The 23983-nt window shown below is 34.8% G+C and overlaps 1 protein-coding gene across 1 annotated transcript; it reads right to left on the reverse strand.

Annotated features, from left to right (window-relative positions):
- Positions 1–295: 295 nt before the first annotated feature.
- Positions 296–23771, reverse strand: LOC128222396 (ryncolin-1-like). Its single transcript, XM_052931370.1, has 11 exons — positions 23686–23771; positions 23387–23463; positions 19288–19359; positions 18495–18588; positions 16301–16395; positions 16082–16150; positions 14621–14753; positions 9337–9470; positions 8250–8346; positions 7744–7908; positions 296–561 (listed from the first exon to the last, which is right to left on the reverse strand). The coding sequence occupies exons 1-11, from the start codon at positions 23732–23734 to the stop codon at positions 296–298; spliced, it is 1251 nt and encodes a 416-aa protein (XP_052787330.1). The 5' UTR covers positions 23735–23771.
- Between the last annotated feature and the right edge of the window lie 212 nt (positions 23772–23983).

Below are 23983 nucleotides of genomic sequence, written 5' to 3' on the forward strand. Positions count from 1 at the left end.
TGCTATTTGTTTAACATAACGTCATAAAATACATTTTCAACAGCATCAGTATTCATTTTATTTAAGAAACCATCTATGTTTAATACTGACATTTAGAAATGACTTTGTAAATGTTTCAAAAATCAACAAATGCCAATCTTTAGTTTTAATGATGTGTAATAAAGTCTGAGTCTCGACTATTTACACATACAGCGTTTTTTACAGTTATTTTTAGAAGTAGCATTGAACAATGAAATACGTGTTTCATTCTTGAGGACAAATCTTAAATTAAAAAATAAGACTTTTTTAAAAAACGTTACGCTGTTCTGAACATCAGTCTACTGGTTTTTAAAGAAGTCATACTATCAAACTTTATTGCATTGTTAGAATCTGTCCCTGGCGTCACATAATCTCCGTTCAAGTTCGCGTATTTGTAGCAACTATGGTACCACCACGCACCGTGATAAAGTAAAGCACAGTTCTCGACAATTAGGTCATTGTCCCTATCAAAGGTCGTGAACGCCATATCGACGGCTCCTCCATAGCCTGTATCCGTAAAGGAATCAACCGACGTAGATGAAACTGAAACAATAAAGTAATTATAATGATTTGTCATATTTCAAGTATCCATTATAGATACGGGAAGTATCATGCTTCAGCAATAATATTAGTTTTATTATCAACGATCATATCGTAATACGACTTCTTCTTATCAGTATCCCTGATAAGTAATGATATATATTTCGAATTAAATCAGAAGATTGAAGACTTATGTCAACGAAAAATATTTTGTGCCACACGCCCTTTGATGAGATGGCCCCATCCATTATAAATATATCATGGTTTCAGAAACAGTCTTTATTTCAACGTCATTACAAGTTGGTTAAACTTTCGAACAAATTATACCGTTTAAAAAAAAGGAAGCATATCACTATATAAATTTAAATTTTTCTTTAGTAATTCGTTCTCGCAAAATTGATTATCGTTACCAACCGTGAGATTATAACGGCACATGAGGGCGATTATAGCAGTATTGCCCGACGAATATGAGAACCTGTACTATGACGCCATTTTCTCGACATAGATATTGCCGACTGATATTTGGAAGGCAAATGTAATCACGAGCTTATCTTTTTATGGGATTTAAGCGGACTTATCGGTGGAATGAAAGTGAAATGTGTATACTGTTATTACTTTTTTGTTTCAGAAACGAGTACCCCGGGAACCGGAAGTTTACATTCTTTGAAGGTCAAAAACCAGTGAGAGAATGAAGTGTTTTGTTGGATAGTAGCTGGGAAATGTAAACTGCTTCTAGGCTTGATTGACCCTAGCTTTGTTCAGATACTGAAATGAACGTCATATCCTGATCACCCGATGTAAAAATGGAAATATTGTTAAATACTATTGCTTATTGTTTTATTCCGAAAACACGTGAGAAAAGGTTTGCTTGTTAATTAGCAATTTCATCTCAATATAAATGGTTAAAAGCATTAAAAACAACCGGTTCAAATTATTGAAAAATGTCAAAACCTTTTGTATTATACAAGATAGGATATGGTTGACCATGGCGTTTGGTTGATAATTGCCAAGTAGGAAGAATAATTGCCGAAGGGATTTATGCATGGTCAACCATGTATATCTATATAATTAAAACAAAGTCATTACAAAAATGTTGAACTATCAAAAAAGTGATTTTCTTATAATACATTTGTGGATAGGAACGCTATTTTGAGTATTGTAGCGCTAACATTAATAACTAGAAAAAGCGAGAATAAAATCGCGCAATTTTTTCCCCTTAATGTTTCATGTTATTTTCGAGCCTAAAACTAAATTATTTGTTGTCAGCATTAAAAAACACACATCAAATACGGCAATAAACCCTCTGCAACAATATTCGTTGACGTTAACTTGATCATAACCTTTTTAAGTGTGTTTAATTTACCGAAAACGTTGGTCAGCTGTTCGGCTTTTTGACGTTGGTGACTACGTTTGTACGGCGGTAAGGTGCAAACATTTCTGGCCGATAATGTGAGGCGTTTTTGAAATAAAAACAGTATTATCTTTTTATCTTTTGAAAGGATATTGATCAGAATATGCTTGATCATGAAATGGGTGTTTATAACTGATATTTCTTCACATTTTGACGAACAGCGCAGTAACGGAGACACCGCTTCCCCGTTTATCACAAGGAGCATCCGGTTTTAAATTTCAACGTTTCTGGGTTCCAATTGTGGAATTACAAGTGGTTATTGCAAGCAAAATGTTATTTAATCATCAAATGATAATATATAATCAGTATAACACAATCTACAAGCTTGATAATGCAGTTATTTTCACATGACGATCGAATAAATTGACAAAACCCGGAAGTGAATTCTGCGACACCTATAAAAAGGTTTTTGTTGTTAGCAACCGATAATGACCGCCAAAGTAAAATGTTAAATACACTATGAGTCAATTAACGTTATCACAGACCTCGACGGTAACTTATGAAATGGATTCTATTCAAAATCATGATCCAGATTTTGCAAATGTACTCCTTAAACTTGACAATTTAAATTTTAATGAATTTGTGCAGTCTTCTCAAAGTCAAAATATAAAAGATTCAGATAAAAGATAAATTTTATCATGCTTTATGAATAGTGATGACTCTGATCGTGAAATAAACAATGAACAAGAGTCTGAAAGTGTACATGATGTTTCTGAAACTAATTTAAGCAATGATGCACTTACTTTGTCAAATGATTATGATGGTTCATCAAAACCTGAAGATATCAAGGAGATTGGAAATGTAAACAAACTGCGAGCAGAAACATGTGGATGTAAGGATTATATAATGCGAAACCATGCTCGTCAGTAGTTGATTTTAAGAAACTGTTAGCTTACAGACAAGACTACATGGACCTTTCAAAGGATGAAAGAGAACTTGCTATAAAGAGTATACTGCTTGCCCGTAGAGCTACCACTGGGAACAAATTGTCAAATAAGAAATCACAAAAGACTTGTGTGAAACCATCGCAGATGTATTATTTTATGGGACACTGTTAATCTGTAAAACCACATTTATCTTTGAATATGCAACATATCACTGCAGTTTGCAAAGAGTGGTAAATCCCTGGATTCAGAGGGGATAAAGCCCAGAATTCATGGGAATAAGCACAAGGTTCCAGCTAACGCCCTTAGCTTTACAGACCGAAGCAGGTTGAAAACCTTTATTGAAAATAATGCAACGAACAATGCTTTGGCATTGCCAGGTCGACTTCCTAATTGCCCAAATCAGACTCTTCTTGTATTGCATTATGATGCTAACATTTCTGAAACTCATGAAATATATCAGGAAAGTACTGTTGAGACTAGCTATAGACAATAATTATTTTGAAACATTTGGAATGATTTCTGCCCTCACATAGCCTTGGCAAAGCCAGAGACAGACCTTTGTTTTAAATGCCAAGACTTTGTTGTAAAATAGGGAAAGTCTGCTCAGCTAAGTAATGAAGATAAAAATGAACATGTAACATGTACGAGGCTCATCTAAGCACTGCCAAAAAACAAAGAGCTGTACAAGGAGTAAACACTTGCAAGCAAAGATGTTTTTAGCAATGGAATTCTGTCACAAGGTTAGATCCATGCCAAAACCAAGATAAGATTTATATGTCAATATATCGATCAAAAATATGTAATCCGAGTACACTGATACATTGTATATTATTATCATTTGAATGTGACTGAATAACGGTTCGGATCACCTGTTTTCATAAAATACAATATTATTTGATTTTTTCAAATACTATCATTATTGTCTTTGAAGGTGCTGTACCATGTAGCTAAGATGTCCACTACCATCACTCATGGGATTTTGACCAGCAAGTTCACTATCCACATCATGCGCAACAAGTTGGGCCGATATAGTTCGCGTCACCCAACGGAAGTGTCAAGTGTTTGGCATGTGTGCATAAGATTCAGGTATATGTTAATGGTTATATGTCACTCTGAATTAAACATGGAGTAACAGAATAAGACAGATCTTTTACCATATGTATATGTAAAAATTATATTTCCAAGTCAGGGTTTAAATTTTTAGCTTGGATGTTTTTAATGTTGTCAGCTTTGCATTGTTGTTCAAAAACTTATACCTTGGACATAATTCGAAATCCTTTTAAAAGCTTTGATTTTAAAAATGAATTTTAATTGAAAATATAGATCTGTAATAGTTCTACAGCTATCTAGTAGTGTCATTTTGGGTTGTCTACATTATCTTCTTGCTTACTATTTCAGTAAAAAGTTATGATTATTTGTAAAATCATTTAAGGGGGCTATACACCGTATGATAAAATAGCGACCAAAAAGAAGAAAACTGTCAAACTGACATAAACTTGGTATCGATGTGTACAGTGCATTGAATATAACTAACTCAAGTACCTCATTGTTTAAAAAAAAATTTTTTTCGCAGTCTTTTCATATTTTTCCATTAAAAAAGATTACTAGGTATGTATACCTAGTATAATTCATTTTTATGCGTGATTGACCAGTCGATTTTATCACGTGATATTACCAACTAAGGTATATAGCTTAAGTATTCCAAAGGTTTAGGGTATGCCTTTGTAGCACTGTGGATACAACACTGGACTACAAATTTGGCGATACCGGATAGAACCCGGTCTCCGACTCGATTTTGTTTTAAATATTTTTTTCACAATTATGATATCAAAGACTAAAACATTTTATTGAACATTTTATTAAATAATTGTCATGAGATTCGTTACAGAAAAACACTTTTTCTGGTGTATAGTCCCTTTAACAAAAGTTAACATTTATTTATACAGGAATGCAGACATTTTATCTGGTGGACGAGGCCGAACTCCCGGGCTAAGGAAGTGACAGTGGCGTAAACATGGCCCACCACTACTTTCAGCACTATGGTGTCGTTGAAAAAAAATGCTGATGTTTTTAGTGCTTCAAAAGGTTTAACCATTTAAATTATCTATATAATATGGATGATAGGTTCTAACAGCCTATGCAAACTTTGACCTTATTGCTGAGAAGAGATTATGAGAATAAATAGTGAATATAAAAGATGATGAAACTTAACATAGATTGCACCATGAAACACATTCTTACTATCATATTCTGTTTCCTATTCACATTTGATAATTGTTTACGGTTTGATATTTAGATTCAATTATGGCTTATGAAATGTGTCCTTCATTATGACATTACTTTCTTCATGAACCGTAAATAGCTTACATTTTAAAAAAGAATGTATCAAATTTTCAAGGTTTATTTTTATAGTGCCGTCGGCCAAACAAGAACCACACTGTTCTTTGGTGTGCCATGTGGCATGTAATGACATATAAGTATTCTATTCTGTTAATAATCGTTTGTCTGTTTTTTAAAGACAAATGCATTGAGCTGTCCTTAGAAATTATTGATACGTGCGATTGGTTCTCTAATTTAATCGGATGCATAACTGGATGAAGTTTAAGCGTAGTTGGCAGTAACTAAATAACCATATATGTAAACACTCCGATTTTATAAGTTTTCTATGTCTTGAACATTTTATTACTTAGTTAAAATCATTTGCTTACTTTTATTTTTTGTGAATTAAAATAAGATTTATTTACACTAAACAGATCTTCCAACAATTTTCAGGACTGCATGAGAGTGTAACGCTATACACGTAGCGATGCTATAATGCCGAGAATCTTCAGGAAATAGCCCACACTGTATCCGCCTCTTCGAAGTCCGGCCACAACATTCCACAACTGGTTAATGACCCTCGGCAGCCAGTCACATTTTACAATCGGAAATCATTCCTAGATACACATTTCAAAACTCTTAAGAATATTACCAAATATCAACATTTCTGTGTTTTAAAAACATAAACCAGGAGTTTTAGTATGCAAATAGTTTAAATTCCTCAGAAATTGAAGTTAATCTTATGAGGATGAGTCCAGAATGTGATGTTTTGCCTGAACTAAAGCATGCACCGTGCCGCACGTCAATGGTACCTTCACGATGCTATTGGTCCATTCTTTAGATTTTAGTCATCAAGATCTGCAGTATGCCCTAACCCAACTCTGTGTAAAGTCAAAGTTGATATTGACAAAAATGACACACCGAAAGGCTGTAAACTAGCCTTCTGTGTTATTTTAAAGTGGACTGGTTAAATGTAGTGCTCCATATATCTATTTGTCAACTTCATGTAAACCAGTCTGGAAGTATTATTATGTCATAAATGGCATTTAAGATAGTGTTATAAATTGTAACATGAAATCATAATACTGAATGGTGTTGAAAATGTAAACGCTTTGTAGAAACGATTAATGTGTTTAGCACTGTAAATACTCACACTAGTAGGTTTGATATGAATATTATATCACACGAGAGGAAATGCAAAACAACTTATTGAAATTGTTAACTTAGATTGTTATAGACATGCCAAGTCCCGTTTATATTAATTGGAAAGAAAACACTTGTTTTATCAACTTTGTATTGAAGAAATAAACTTTGAACAACTTGAGTAATATCCTCTACATCTAAACACTAACACAATTAAGAATAGCAAAATAGCATTTTCATTAGTAACCATGGCAACCGTTTTTTGCTTTGACCTGTTTGTATTTTGAAGTGTATGTCACACTAGTAAAGATAAGTTAAATATTTAAATATGTTGACATGGATATTGAATTCAAAATAAGAACACTTTTGTTCAAAAAAAAATTAGCCCTGTGTTTCAAATTGTTTCTTATTTTTTTAACTTTGTGAAATTTGCCGTGACACTTCAGATTTAAATTTTGAAAATATCATGAAGATGTCAATAACTTAAAAAAACAATTTTACTAAGATATTTTTTTTTTTATACAGACTTTAAAATTGATTAGTAAAAACATTTTCATAAGTAACCCAAGCAACCGAATGTTGTTTGACCTTTGTTGTAAGTTTCTTTATCATTATGGACAATAGCGATATGTACTTGTTATTTTCTTTTTGTAGTTTATGTGATACTAGTAAAGATAGTTTTATATTTTAATACTTTGACATGTATTCTTTATTCAAAATAAGAACCGATTTAGCGAACATTTAGTTCAAATTGTGTTTAAGCCCTCGATTACAAAATGTTCCATATCCATTGTGCTTTTTTAAGATTTGACTTACAGATATTATGTTTGCAATTGCTTAAAATGTCAATAACTTAAAACAAAAGTTTATGAATAACATTATTTTGTGAGAAACATGCAGAGAATGAGTGAAAATGGCATTATCAATAGTAACCATAGCAACCAAATGCTGTTATAAACTTTTCATTAACGTTTTGTAATCAAACGATGAGTTCTTATTTTTTTATGCTAAAACTTATATGTTACATACAAATAACTCTTGATATGGTACTAATCTGACATGGATATTTCATACTTAATAAACACATTTGACCAAACATTTTGTTCATTTTTATATTTACACCTGTGTTACGAAAAGTACTATATTTTTTTAAGTTTTGAAAATTTTGACATGAAATTTGGATTTTTGTTCCAGAAATACTTGGCATTATAAATGTTACAATATCTTAAAATGTCATTTTTGTGCCAGAATGATCATATTCCCATATTTTAAATATTATGTTTGGGAGTAACTACCAACGATTTCAATCACAATAAATCACCATCTAATTGTACTATGAGAGTTCGTGTCGCTGACATAAGATTGAATGTATTGGTGTGTTTTGTCTGTGTATCAATCTGACAATAAACACTTCAAATGACTTACTTCCGCCGTAGTCTGTTTTGTTTCCAATGCGCAAAATGTATGTTGGGGCAGCTTCTATTCTGAACTTTGGGTAAACTACATATCCGAGGCTTCCATTAGCTCTTTGTATGTCGATTCGTAACTCGTTTGTGGTATGCGACGTCATCTCATGCATCAGGGACAGCCCTTATATGTGAAACACTTTCATATACGTAAATTGATTAATGATAAATTCAAGGGATATAACCTTAGTACTACAATATAAGTTTTAATACCGGATGATGTATATACAATAACCGAATTTATAGCCGACATGTGGAATCTATCTGGGGGTTGATAATAGGATTCGTTCGTTATGTATGTACCATTAGTCTGTGTAACATATTTCCGTAAACCGTATATGGTCTGCCGTCAGAAACGAATATGTACCCTCATTTACTATTTTAAGACATACTGACATTAATAACGGGCAATCATTCAGGCTTTGATATTGTGCTCGGTCTTATAATCATCCACTAACATCTTACCAAGCCAGAACTCCCCATGCAGGGATCCAAACCCGTTCTCATAAGAAGAGAAGTTCCGGTAGAAATCGACACTTCCATTGACGCGGTGCTGAAAAACCTGAAAAAATATTGGGTATATGAAACATTGAACTGAATAAATATAAAATGTCAGAATCTAAATATCAATCCACGCCACAACGAAGTTAAACATATAAATCTATATAATTCGGGAGCGCATAAATGGCAGTTAAAATTATCGATGAAGGTTTGTCGGAATGTCGACACAAATACTGGAAATTCGACTTCAGAACTCGATATTTCTACTTCTTTCTCGATGTATTAAGTAATGAACTCGAACTTTCGGCTTGCTAACTATATCTTGTATAAGTTGGAGAAAATACTTCTAAATTGAGATTTGTCTTATCTCAGATAATTGAATTTTAGCTCAATTGTTGTTCAGAGTCATTCGATAAAATGTGTAAGACACTTCTGCATGACCCTATATACCATGTATGGTCCTCGATTGCTACAGAAAGGTAGATTTTTAGGGCATAATAAAGTTAAATCCAAGGGTTGGGGCACGTTCGGGCTATTACTCATACCTTAAAGAATCGTTTATGCAACGCATATGGGACCAAGAACTTAACGCAATGTCAGTTTACTCAAAATAATTCTCAAAACAAGTCTTAATCGATGTTTTTGCCATGCACATACTTAATCAATAAGGCAAGATAATCGGTTATATATATCAACCATAGAGCAGCGTATAGTGATATATATTTTAAATATGTTATTATATATGATTATAATGTATAGTGTGATGTCCTACGAAGGCACTTGTCACATACACCAACAAGTTTCACGTATAAAATGACAGCGAAACAACAAGTTCCTAATTAGAATAGTATTGTCCTTTAAATTATATTTGAAAAATAACTAACATTATTGTTTACGGAGGCCTCCAACTGGGATTTTTGAACAGGCACAGGCTAATGTATTGCCATGTAATTGGAGTCAAACGCTTTCAACTGTTTGAAAGAAATATTATTCAAACTCATTTTACTTGAAAACACAATTTCCTAGCTAGACATGAAGTCATATACATTACCGTCCATCCACCCCCGTCCGTATCCATATCACAGACCACCTCCGCTCGACTATTTGTGTTCCACAATGTGATGGTATAGATTGAAGAAGGGAGATCTGGGTGAGCTTTGTGTACCTCAGAGCAATCGGCATACGCTGCAATTCATATACGGACACAATTTAATAATACTAGTAACAGGAACAACAAAAACATATAGAGATGATAAGCTGTCAAAATTCATGATCCGACCTTCGATATAAGGAAGATGTACATGTTTAAAAAGAGTAGGCCCAAATATTATAAAACTTATTTTATGTAATTTATTGAGTGTATCCGTATTATGTTACTTGACTATCTTGTTGGTGTTATGACTGAAATGCAGATGCTGTCATCAATTTATTTAGACAAAAGTTAAATGTCGTACATGTGCACACATTTTCTGTGCTCAATGCAGTGTCGGTCGCGTTTCCACTACAGTTCTGACCTCCGAATTGAGGAGTTGGATCATCGCATTTCCTTAATACACATGTTACTATATATTGTAACATTTTAACGTTGTCAGAATAGTCATTATCGGCGCGGCGGGACCATAATCATCAAAATTGATAATATCCCCGGGGTTATTATCAGTCACGTGACCGATAATGGCCCTGCAATTGTCCGCACGTGCAACATGACGCAATTTCACGTTGTTGAAGATGGCTGCCAGAGTAGACATGGGTGAACGTACGCTCGAAAATTTAGCCAACAGGCTACTTTAACTGGATTCTGCCATCGAAAAACATGAACTTTTCACTGAGGCACAAGCCCGGCAATTCATTGAAGCATATTCTTCTATCCAGATTCCTGCTCAGTGTCAAGTGTCAAGAAGACCAAGCGTTCGGCAGAGGCGAATGGCCCCGCTGCAACCAACTTCGGGCCATCTACCCTGCGTGGCATCTTATCAAGTGTAAAGAGACACCTGTCCGAGAATGGTAGGCATTTTCCTGTTTGTTATTCTTATCCAAAACAACTAAAGTTAATATATAAACACCTTAATAGTTATGTATGTTATAGTTGCCTGTAATTTTATGCACAGACTTTGATTATTTTAATCATGATCAACTCGTTTTGCAGAGTACGAAGGCGATGTCATGGGCGGAAATGAATTCAAACTCACACGGGACATGCTTAAAGCGAAATGCGTGGACTTGAAAGAAAAGGGACTTGGCAACAAAAAACAGAGAGCCGATCTATTCACTTCCTCAGAGATTCAACAACTCTACCAAAAGGAACTTCTTGGAGCCGGTAAGTTTGACAGTTAATTGATTCTTTACATATCACTAAGCAACAAAGACAAGGGAGACAACTAAAGTATAATGAGATCGATAAAAGCCGGTCCCCGGTATTCAAAAAGCCTACCTTTATAATATATATTGCGTGGTAATAATAATGAATAATGGGTAAAGGTTAATGTATGACGAAATTCATGGATTTCATGTCTGTTATTTTATATTTCTTTAACCTAATATATATTTCATAAACATGTATTACTATAATTAAGGTAGAAAAATGAAATCTATATGCATTTAGAGTGAGTTTACAGTGCAGTACATTGTTAAACAGTAGAGTACATGATACAACATAATAATCAAGCACATTTTAACTGTGTAATTGTTTCAAATGGTATAAATTTCGAATTAATTACAGCCTCCCCAATTTCCCTCACAAATACCATTTGGCTTAACAACACCATGCACCTTGGATTGCGAGGAAGACAGGAGCACTTGATCATGTTGTGGGGGACTTGGAATTAAGCCAGACCTCCGATGGTGTGAGTTACTTGGCCTTCACGGAGTGGGCGACAAAAACAAGAAACGGAGTTGCTGGTGACCACAGGCAATATGTGCCTAAGCTCTTTGAACAGCCAGGTAACCAAGTAAAAATAGTATTGTTATAAAAAGGTTATTTTTTCTATTGTTAACAGATGATGTTCATTTATTGCAGTTATTAGCAAAACGTTTAAAACTAAAATCCAATTAAAATATGAATTCAAATGTTGATTTTGTAAAAAAAGTTTCAATATGTGATTGATTACTCTAAATGTGTTTTAAAATTATTTGCAGGAGACCCAAACTGTCCTGTAAGGTTGTATCAGCTTTACAAGGAAATGAGACCACCTGAGATGTCCGCCCCCAGAATCAAGGTTTTATGTAGCCCTAAATCCAAATTTGGAAAGGGAACAAAATCAAATGATCTCTGGTTTATCAACCTGAACCTGGGAAAAAATAGATTGGGACAACTGGCCAAAACCATGAGTGAACAGGCTGGATTTCAGGCTAAGCATGGTAGTCACTCTGCAAGAAAAACATGCATTACAAATTTGCTGGATGCTAGTTGTTTCCCCACTGAGGTGGCACAGCTGACTGGACACAAAAATCTGATGTCTCTAAATCATAACCATACATACAATATAGAAAAACAGCAAAACATGTCCAATATGCTTCACATGTGTTAATGAAAAAAAACAATGACAAATCCAGAACCAGAACCAGTTACTAGCATGGAGGAATTTGAGGATGATGACAATCAGGAACTTGTAGCAGCATCCCAGGAAATTGAGCAATCGCTATCCTCCATCAAAACATATGAGATTCCTGTAAGAAAACCAACACATGATGAAGCTGAACAAGTTTTAGACCTTCCCATTAAACAAAGCCAAGGTGGAACACTGACCCTGCAAACATTTATGAACTACACTCAGTCACTTGTTAATGGCTGCTCCTTTAATGGGCCTATCAGCATTAATTTGAGAAATTAGGGACCATACAATATGCATGCTTAACTGGAACTGCCTCCTCAACTTGTAGGCACTGCAATGAGTGAACAAAATTATTCTGACTGTATATTCATGTACATGTGGGCTTTTATTCCATTCATCCACTGTTATTATTATATTGTTTTTATTTTCCTTGTTTGTGTTGAAAAATGTTCTTTTATCTTCACTTCCTGTGAAATAAATGTGTGCTACATGTATTTTTTGGCAATTTGCTTTTCCAGTCCCATTGTATAATAAGTCTTACAAAGAAACCTATAAAATAGTTTCAAACAGCATTGAAATCAACGATCTATTCCATTTCTTAAAAGTTGTGGTCACAGTTTCTCGAAATATCTAAATTAATTATGTAATAGTTTTAAGTTATTTTGTTTATTTCCTGACTAACTGTAGTTTTAATTTGAAGAATGTGTAGTTACGCTTCATAAGTTTCCAGAAATATTGCCCTTGTTCTCGAGATGAAGCAACGGTCTTGGCCAAAAAGACTAAACAGTACTGAACAAGGACAAATGTACCTAGTTCTGTTTACCAAGTACTGTATTTTATTTTAACAGGTAAAAGTAAATCAGTGTACTGTAAATGCATTCAAACAAGAAACTGGTAACAGTAGTAGTACAATATGAATAGTACGATTATGTGAATTAAGCTCACCTTAGTTGTTCAAAAAAATGTCACAACCAACGTAGTCTAGCATGTCTAGAATTACTGATTCCAACAGTTCAAGTGCAAGAATCTCAAAAGATTTAAAGTTCTGGATAAAATTTCCATTTAACTCTACACCTCATTAACTGTTTAAATCTGAAATTTCCTATATCGATATCATCTGAGTTATTCACAACAAACACGTTCTTTCTCATTTATCCGTTTGAAACTCAGTTAAATTAAAAGTAGAGTAGTTGTTGCCATTTTGATAAACGTCACGAAAATTACCCAAAAGAAAATTTACCAGCAAGATATCGGCATATCGACAGACTACTGAATAATTGAGTCAAAACATGTGTATTAAACAGTTCAATTTATGGCCGCGCGGGACCAATAAGTGATAATAGCCCCGGTATATCGATAATGGCCCTCGGGCTTTATCAACATGCCGGGGCTATTATCACTCATTGACCCCGCGCGGCCACATATTAATCTCTAAATAATGTATGGCACTGCAGTGCCCTCTGTTTATAAAGGCACACTAGATTTGTAATTGCCCGAGGTACATAACGATGCAGGTGTGACATTATTGATAGAATGAACACAGGCGCCGTTGTTGACTTTTTAATTCCATAACTTTTAAATAAAATATTGCACTTCTCTTATTTTAAATTTGTTATTACAATATGAACGTAAAACCTTAAGTAGGAGGTTGAAAATATTTCAAGCGAAACAATAAGCTGAGGAACGAGTTTACCGAATTTGCCTTATTTTATAGCTTTTGTGTAGCACCCTAATTATGGACGTTGAATTGGTACAACAGTTATGACGGCAGACAAATCCAGTTCATATTGCTCATTTGATTCTATAATTAAATAGTTTTAATTACCATTGTTTTGTGTATTAGAAAGTTCCATAGTGTTATACATATCTGGAAAATGGCGCTTAAATCGTGGTATATATCTTATTTTGACAAGTGTTTATAGATAACCTTCAAGCAAAACAAATGTTTAAGTACATGTTATGTTCGCAATTACTTATTTTCAAAATTGACATTGTCATTCCTGTCAATTTCTATGTGTGATAAGTATGTGTACACTGACACATTTAAAATCCAAGATAGGCTTCAAATCTGTTTTGCAAATTTCCTAATATCACAAAGCATCGCATTTTAGAAGCTCCTTGCAAATTTATCATTTTGTCTCAAGACAACTGTAAAACTGTATTGGTTTTATTAATTGTAATACAATCGTTAATATGCCAGTCTTTGTACATAAACACAGTCATTATACACTTAAATGGTTAAAGTTTGATACTAATAAATTCGGCATTTTACTATATTTTTGAAAAAAAACAAACAACAACAACAATCATATCTAAAAACATATGCATCTTTAGCAGTTTTTATCTAGTTTTCAATGCGAAATTTACTGGATTTGTCTACCACGTGAAAAACAAGCTACAACTTATCAGAGACATCGACATGAGTGTTCAATTTATTGTTCTGATCATATACAATATGTATCGGCCTCATACTAGCTGACATTGACAGGTGTAAGCTTGTTTTCAGGAGAAAAAACAAACTGTATTTGCCGATTTTGGGACCATGTGATGTCTAGTCCCTTTTTTGGAATTTTAATGTAACATTCACGTGTTTGATTTCAGGTGCATTTTAGTTTGATTGGTGGTCACTAAGCCGGACAAGTGTGTTTTCGTTTTCTTCGGTTTTCACAAAACGCAAAACCACACACTCGCGAATCAATAGTACCAATGAGAGTGACTTAGCCTAAGCTTTTATAATTGTCTAAACAATCGTTGGCAAACAACGTTTTAACATCTTAAACTAACAATGTGTGAAGCATTGCTGATTGCAAAGGTCGGCGTTACAGCACGATTCGCAGCCTTGGTCATCGTAGGATCGCTCATTGAGTTCGTCTCGCTTTCCGACCAGTACACCATCGGAATTGTGAGGTTCACAAGCCTTTAATGAACGATTATTGGTAAGTCTTATATCGAAAAAATGTAAAAAATTGCATGCATATTTTATAGTAGCAGATTGTAATTGAAATTACCCGAAAGATAAATACTCCAAACGAACATGTGTAATGTGACAACAATTATGATAGCTTATTAATTAATACCACTTTCAGATACTACCCATGCATCAACACTCTTTATTGATAATACAATAAAACAGCAGGGACAATCCCTGGCCTTAATGATTATAATATTTAGGGTGATTTAGATTAAATATTACTGTACTTGGTTATTGTAAGGCTCGGAATTATAACAACATAAAAGATAAAAGTGAGTTCGGGGCGACTTTTTATTGCCACCACACGGCACCCACAAAACTGCAGTGATAACCAATAACACAAGGAAACCTAAAATATGTATTGGGGATATTTCCTTGAATTGTCACCAGAACAGAAAACTTGTTCTCAAAGAAGGATTTTACAAGCCGAGCAAGTTACTACCTTAACATCTGTATATTTACACCTCACGTTCCATTCCTTAAATGAACTGCCTTTCGGCAATTGCGTTCATCAATCGATGAACGCAACATCTTCGGATATGTTCGGATCGTAATTCATTGCATAACAATATACATGAAAGCTATTGATCTTGTTATTGGTTTTATTGTGTCTGCAGGTCCCGTAAAATATAGATAAACATTTTTAAAAGTGTTAGTTTATTATATTTTAAATATATTGGTACCAGAAGTGTTTTAATTTTACGTTTTAAAGTGATTTCAAGTGATTGATCTTTTCCCGTGTTATTGTGACGTCATTTGAAAAAAAATGTTTCCGGTTATAGTCGGGTCGTTCTATTTACAGAATGGGTAAGAACGGATTACTGAAAGGTTTTCTTAAATGAAATGAAGAATTTTTTTAACAATTCTTGAATGAAATAATGAACTTTTGGTGTAAATATAAGGAATGAATTGCGGGGTTGATGTAATTATCGGGGATATGAACGCAATTGGGTTGGTCAAAGTACGCGTGGAGTCCTTTGGACTCCACACACATTGACCTACCCAATTGCGTTCATACCCCGATAATGACATCAACCCCGCAATTCATTCCTTAAATAAACATACGTCAATCTAGGGTTACTTTTAAAAGGCAACCGTTACAACTCCTTCGGTCTTTTCTGGCGAGCATATATGACGCCGTTTTAGTGTACAAAGAAATCAAGTAGTAGAACCATTGAACTTCCAGGCACTACCTAGTTCAGCAGAAAGGAGAACTTACTTCCATTTTGAATAATTTACGTATTTGCATACGAATTCAAAATAAACACACTTACAAAGGCCTTTTGGCACTTGGACGTGAAAACCATGGTTCCGAATAATTGTTTCCCAGTGACGCTACATTCCTGCAAAGTATGTCATATAAATTATCGTTTTACTAAAGAATAACATGTATCGTTTTGTAGGTCAATCATATTTGTTATGAGTATTTGTAAATTTTGAAAGCAGTTTATACATCTGTACCGGAAACAAATATACTATAATATAGTATTTACTTCTCCACTTCTACAAAATTCAATATTGTGACATCTGCCGGCTGGTACTGGATCATGGCAGCTGTAGCAAATAGGGCCCCTGTCGACAGGATAGTCTGAAAATATCATATTCAAACCCTTGTAACATTGAGACATGCAATTTTAATCCGAGATACAAAAAACTGTGTAGACGTTCCATCAGTAAGAACAACTAAATATGGGAAAAACTCTTTCCGATTTGAGGCCTGTCAGGTATGGAAAAGCCTCCCTAAGGAACTAAGGAGCTCCCAAAACTACCTGGAATTTAGAAGGCTGATCCGCACCTGGATAGGTCACTTTTGTGATTGTTCAATGTGAATATAATTCTTTTACGCTTAAATACATAGAATACATTGGGAACTATAAGGTGTTTCACTGAATATCCTATCGGAAAAGGAGTTTTGTTTTCATTTGGGTGGCTACAACCTCTGGACAAGATATGGCATTCAAATACCAGAAAGGTTTTCAGCGGACTTTTTTTAACAACTTATTTAAATAAATTACATGGGCTGATATCTAATTATGATTGTTTTAAATTTATATAACATCTGTCGAACACATACAACTACTTTTGTTTTTCTTTCGGCAAGTATTTTGTTTAGGTGTTACGACTACTTTTTCAATTGACATTCTTTCACAGCGATAGGTGCAATAATAAAATAGCATGATAAATATCATACTTCTTCTAAACAATTCTTTCCAAAGGTTTTTTCTATCAAGCAAGACTAACTTTTTACAAACTACACATCAATGTACAAAGCTGTTATTCCCTTGTATACTTTGCTTCTAACAATGTTGCTATTTTAATGTATATGATTACCCTTTAAGTTATATTATTGAAACAACTAACCATTTTACAGTGGTATATCAACTTGTGGAATCGTGCGCGTGTGGACTGGTCGTACAGCCTGGAAAACTTGTTGATGTTATCACTTTTCTTTATGCTCTAACCCAATTTTTCTATTTGTACTTGTATGCATGCTCAAATATGTTTTCATTTTAACATATATACTTTTATTTCGAGGTCACAAGCTCATTGCTATTTTTATTTGATATGTTATGTATGTCTGGTATTCATGTCGGAAAATAGCTCATTTAGCTTATGTTTCTTGTTAACACATGCCCGACTTAAATAAATATTTTTGTGTTTTGTATCTTGTATCTTGTATCTTGTATCTTGTATCTTGTATAGAATACATGCCAGGTGGCAAACATACTTCATAGCGATTACCCGGTTCACTAAAATACTGCATTGCGTTGGATTTAATTATTCATAAAATCCATTTGCTTATCAGCCTTATTATATTGTTACTCAACAACTACTTTTTTACACGAGCTAAAAAGAACCCGTTCTAAACACCGACTACTGAATCACATATATATACTCAACTGTGCTGTGAACAACATCATAAATGTATATCATGTTCAAGTGTACCCTGAATATTCTGAATCACATGAGCTTAAACTTTCCCGGTTCATAACAAAAGAGCTTCTTCTGAATCACAAGAAGCTTAAGTAATAACCACTGGTACTTCAATATCATATGATTTGTATTACATGGGCTACTATCGAACCCTAGTTCATTACGAGCCTTGGTCACGCGGGCTGAATCTTACCCCGTTCACCAAAAACATCGGTACCATGTGAATTAAAATCTGACCCATCGGTACCATTCGACTTAAAATATTACCCATCGGTACCTTGTATTAAAATGTTACCTATTGGTACCATACGTATTAAATTTTGACACATCGGTGCCTATGACTTAAAATCTTTCCCATCGGTACCATGCGTATAACAATCTTATCCATTGCTACCATGTGACTTAAAATCTTTCCCATCGGTACCATGTGTATAACAATCTTATCCATTGCTACCATGTGACTTAAAATCTTTCCCATCGGTACCATGTGTATAACAATCTTATCCATTGCTACCATGTGACTTAAAATCTTTCCCATCGGTACCATGTGTATAACAATCTTATCCATTGCTACCATGTGACTTAAAATCTTACCCATCGGTACCATGTGTATAACAATCTTATCCATTGCTACCATGTGACTTAAAATCTTTCCCATCGGTACCATGTGTATAACAATCTTATCCATCGCTACCATGTGACTTAAAATCTTACCCATCGATACCATCATTACCATCTGTGATAAGATCTTACCCGGTTCTCCACACGCCTGATGGTTACATAAATCTGATCCACAACAATTTGTACATCTGCTGGACTGGGACGTTGAGGTAATGTTGGTGCAAATCTGGAATTAATTTGATCTGAAACACACTTGATTGTTTCTGAATATTCACATTTTAGTGTTAGAGACACAGGTTAGAGACACATAATAGAGACACGTGTTACGGACACGTGTTAGGGACACGTGTTAGAGACACGTGTTAGAGACACTTGTTTTACCTTTGTTTAAAATAATTTCAGATGATAATGAATACCGGTAATTGGCTTAATTTTTAAAATCCCTTGTGGCATGATTAAGCAAAGCTCCATAGTCTCTGTTGTTAAAATTTATATAATATTCTTCTCTTAAAGAAAATTGTCTGGTCAATATACCCCGAGTCAGCAGGCAATTGAATGGAATTAACTTAACGATATATGAAACTACTTAATGAGGTTTCGGAAAATATCACTATGATTGAAATTGTGATTAGAAATTGCGGTAAGATGTGCTCATAATACATCTTCTTTTACTGAAATACGCAATACTTCGAACAATTTATTTGTTAAACAACAGGTTATTACGGCAAGTTAATTCCATGTAGGTAGTAAAGTTAATTTATTGTTTACAATATAATTGTCTTGCCAATAACTAGACAGCAGGCAATTTAATTGACTTACATTTCTTGTTTATTGAAAAGAAATATCAAACTTTTGCGATTTTGGATATACAAAGAGTTTTCATTAGTGAGGAAAGCACGTCCCTCAAAAGTCGAACAGTACTTACATTTTCAGGTGAACATCCTAGGATATAACTAGTTTCTCCTATGTCATTTACAGATCGGTCAACGTAACATACCTGAAAACAATAAAATCTTCTAGAAACTAGACCGTGACGAATTATCTGAAAAAGTTAAATTTGGAAGCCAAACTATTTTCATCTGATGTAACCAACGTTCCAAGTTTCATTTACGAACATGGCATGTCGGTTTTTTAAATAAGGGACAAGTTTTAAGTTTTTTGGAAAATCGACGAACACGAAACGACACCAATAGTACGACCGTACCTCTTTTAAAGAGGTTTGAAGAACAGACGTGATACTCATTACCACTTTTTAGAGGGTAGTTCTTTCATAACTTAACATATTTTAGAAATAAATATTCAATTCTTAAATGTGATAAATTTGAAAAAAAGTTTTCCTCCACACACATAAGCAAAGATCCTAACGTCAAATTATGGTCTTTTAACGACGGGATTGGTCATTTCAAAAACCTGCTAATATCAAACTGTGGACACCAATCGCCTCCAGTTGAACAATTACAGTTATATAATAACGGCTGTGCACTAACAAACCTGAATAAGTTCATCTGCAGACTTTTATTGCCGGATGAACAAATAAAAGCCCTAATGATGTCCTATTGTAGAAAACAACGGCGGTTGGCAAACCTACTTTAGTCAGAGGGGAGACTCGCAATGCATGTTGTACAATTAGCCTACCTACCTACGAGACTAAACGATCGTTGTCAACTAAGCAAACATTATTTCAACTGATTGCAGTTAATCCATAACGGTCGTACAATTGACATACGTATTGACGTCATACATCGGTCCTTCGACGACAGCTGTCAATCAGCAAAATTTCTTACCTCAGATTGCAGATTTTTAGAGTCGGTTGTACGATTTGCCTATCCTCTATCGCCAGAATGCGGTTATTCAATAGCGCTTTTACGATAAGAAAATCTAATAATGTCACTCTGCGAATCTACTTGAACCTAACTATAAATAATCCACGACGGCCATAAAACTAGCAAATAAACTAACGTCAAAATATTGACATTCGACAACGGATGATCAATAATCCTCTTACGTCACACTATGGACACTCAACATCATATTTATTTCGATCAGATTGCGAAGATTAAGAGACGGTGGTGCTTTCAGCAAATCTATAAACGTAACATTGCGGACATTCAACGACGAATAAGCAAATCAACGTATTCAGCCTGCAGTCCTTTAGCGACGGTAGTAGAATAAGCAAACCAACTTATGTAAGAATGCGGACATTTAACAACGGTCTTACGATTAGCAGACGTACTTAAGTCAGACTGCAGACATTCAACGACGATCGTACAATTAACAGAACTACTTAAGTCAGACGGCGGACATTCAACGAAGATCGTACAATTAACATAACTACTTAAGTCAGACGGCGGACATTCAACGAAGATCGTACAATTAACCGAAATACTTAAGTGAGACGGCGGACATTCAACAACGATCGTTCAATTAACGGAACTACTTAAGTCAGACGGCGGACATTCAACGACGATCGTTCAAGTAACGGAACTTCTTAAGTCAGACGGCGGACATTCAAAGACGATCGTACAATTAACGGAATTACTTTAGCCGGACTGCAGACATTCAACGACGATCGTACAATTAACGAAACTACTTAAGTCAGACTGCGGACATTCAACGACGATCGTACAATTAAACGACCTACATTTGTCAGACTGCGGACATTTAACGACAATCGTACAATTAACGGAATTATTTATGTCAGACTGTGGACATTTAACGACAATCGTACAATTAACGGAATTATTGATGTCAGACTGCGGACATTTAACGACGATCGTACAATTAACGGAAATACATATACCATACTGCGGACAGTCAACGACGATCGTACAATTAACGGAATTACTTAAGTCAGACTGCGGACATTTAACGAAGATCGTACAACTAACGGAACTACTTATGTCAGACTGCGGACATTCAACGACGATCGTTCAATTAACGAAACTACTTAAGTCAGTCTGCGGACATTCAACGACGATCGTACAATTAACGAAACTACTTAAGTCAGACGGCGGACATTCAACGACGATCGTACAATTAAACGACCTACATTTGTCAGACTGCGGACATTTAACGACAATCGTACAATTAACGAAACTACTTAAGTCAGACTGCGGACATTCAACGACGATCGTACAATTAAACGACCTACATTTGTCAGACTGCGGACATTTAACGACAATCGTACAATTAACGAAACTACTTAAGTCAGACTGCGGACATTTAACGACAATCGTAAAATTAACGGAATTATTTATGTCAGACTGTGGACATTTAACGACAATCGTACAATTAACGGAATTATTTATGTCAGACTGCGGACATTTAACGACGATCGTACAATTAACGGAAATACAAATACCATACTGCGGACAGTCAACAACGATCGTACAATTAACGGAATTACTTAAGTCAGACTGCGAACATTTAACGAAGATCGTACAACTAACGGAACTACTTATGTCAGACTGCGGACATTCAACGACGATCGTTCAATTAACGAAACTACTTAAGTCAGTCTGCGGACATTCAACGACGAACGTACAATTAACGGAATTATTTATGTCAGACTGCGGACATTTAACGACAATCGTACAATTAACGGAATTATTTATGTCAGACTGTGGACATTTAACGACAATCGTACAATTAACGGAATTACTTAAGTCAGACTGCGAACATTTAACGAAGATCGTACAACTAACGGAACTACTTATGTCAGACAGCGGACATTTAACGACAATCGTACAATTAACGAAACTACTTAAGTCAGTCTGCGGACATTCAACGACGATCGTACAATTAACGAAACTACTTAAGTCAGTCTGCGGACATTCAACGACGATCGTACAATTAACGAAACTACTTAAGTCAGACGGCGGACATTCAACGACGATCGTACAATTAAACGACCTACATTTGTCAGACTGCGGACATTTAACGACAATCGTACAATTAACGGAATTATTTATGTCAGACTGTGGACATTTAACGACAATCGTACAATTAACGGAATTATTTATGTCAGACTGCGGACATTTAACGACGATCGTACAATTAACGGAATTACTTAAGTCAGACTGCGAACATTTAACGAAGATCGTACAACTAACGGAACTACTTATGTCAGACTGCGGACATTCAACGACGATCGTACAATTAACGGAATTATTTATGTCAGACTGCGGACATTTAACGACGATCGTACAATTAACAGAGCTACATATACCATACTGCGGACAGTCAACAACGATCGTACAATTAACAAAATCAATATCTATGCAAAAACAACAACAGAAACAAGCAAAGAGTTTTAACAGAAGCATTTGATAAACGCCTACTAAATAGAACATTAAAAAAAAAAAAAAATCATACAAGAAACCTGAAAGTTAAGTCAGACTGCAGCCACGCAATGACAGTCGTATACTAAACAAAACCTACGTGTACCTATCTTGAGACTTTCAACGACGATTGAACAATAAGAAATCACAATTACACCAGACTGCGTGTAGATATGACGGTCGTTTCAATAGCAAACCGACTTAAAGGGGCTGTCTCACGTACGATAAAATAGCGAACAAAAAAAAGAAAACTTTGGAAAACTGACACAAACCTGGCATCGATGTGTACGATGCATTGAAACTTACTAACTGAAGTATCACACAGTTTACAATTTATTAAAGTTTAGCAGTTATTTCGTATTTTCCATTATTAAAGATTACTGGGTATGTCTACCAGGTAGAATTCATTCCTTATGCGTTTTTGGCTAGTCGGTGTTTTCACGTGATATTACCGAGGTAGGTGTATATCTTAATTATGTCACGCAATTAGAGTAAGCCTTTGTACGGTCGTACATAAGAAAACTTACTCAAGTTTTACTGCGCACATTAAACGACGGCCGTACAATTAACAAACCTATTTACGCCAGACTGCTGACATCCAACGACGGTCTTTAAATTAGTAAAACACTTAAGTCAGACAGCGGACATCAAACGGCGGTCGTTAAAATAAAACAGCATACTTACGTCAGACTGCGGACATTCAACGACGGTCGTACAATGTCTCGGCTGGGCAACATCGTTGCATTTCAGGCACAACAAACCTGTAAGGGTTTTCATAATGCATGCTAAAGAGATACAGTGATGTTTCTGGAACAAACATGGTAATGTATTTATTGATTTTGTTTTCCTTGAAATATATCTAAATTTATTTTCCGCCGTGATCAAACACCTATATGGTCATTATATTTAATACCAATAAAAAAATCTCTGATTAAGCAATGAAAGACAACCTTAGAAGATTGAAATATGAATTTAATATTTACCCTCAGAAGCGCACACCAGAAGGCTTATTCCTATAACAACGTAGAGCATGTCCTCAGACGTTCGGTAAGGCTTCTTTGAAGCGCCTTTCAAAGTGTTTGCTTTATATTATATATAATGTTCTAAATGTAAACCTCGGTCGATCCTATAGTTCGCCTGAGGCCATACTAAAATAAATTTAATGTTAAGCGAAAGGACAACGGTTTCAAAGCTGACAACCGCACAGAACATTCTCTCAAATTTTACTCATTATCAATGGAACTATTGAACGTATTTTTCTTTTTTGTTTGTAGATATTCG

This window comes from Mya arenaria, chromosome 16, assembly GCF_026914265.1.
Source record: "Mya arenaria isolate MELC-2E11 chromosome 16, ASM2691426v1".
Lineage (NCBI taxonomy): Eukaryota > Metazoa > Mollusca > Bivalvia > Myida > Myidae > Mya > Mya arenaria.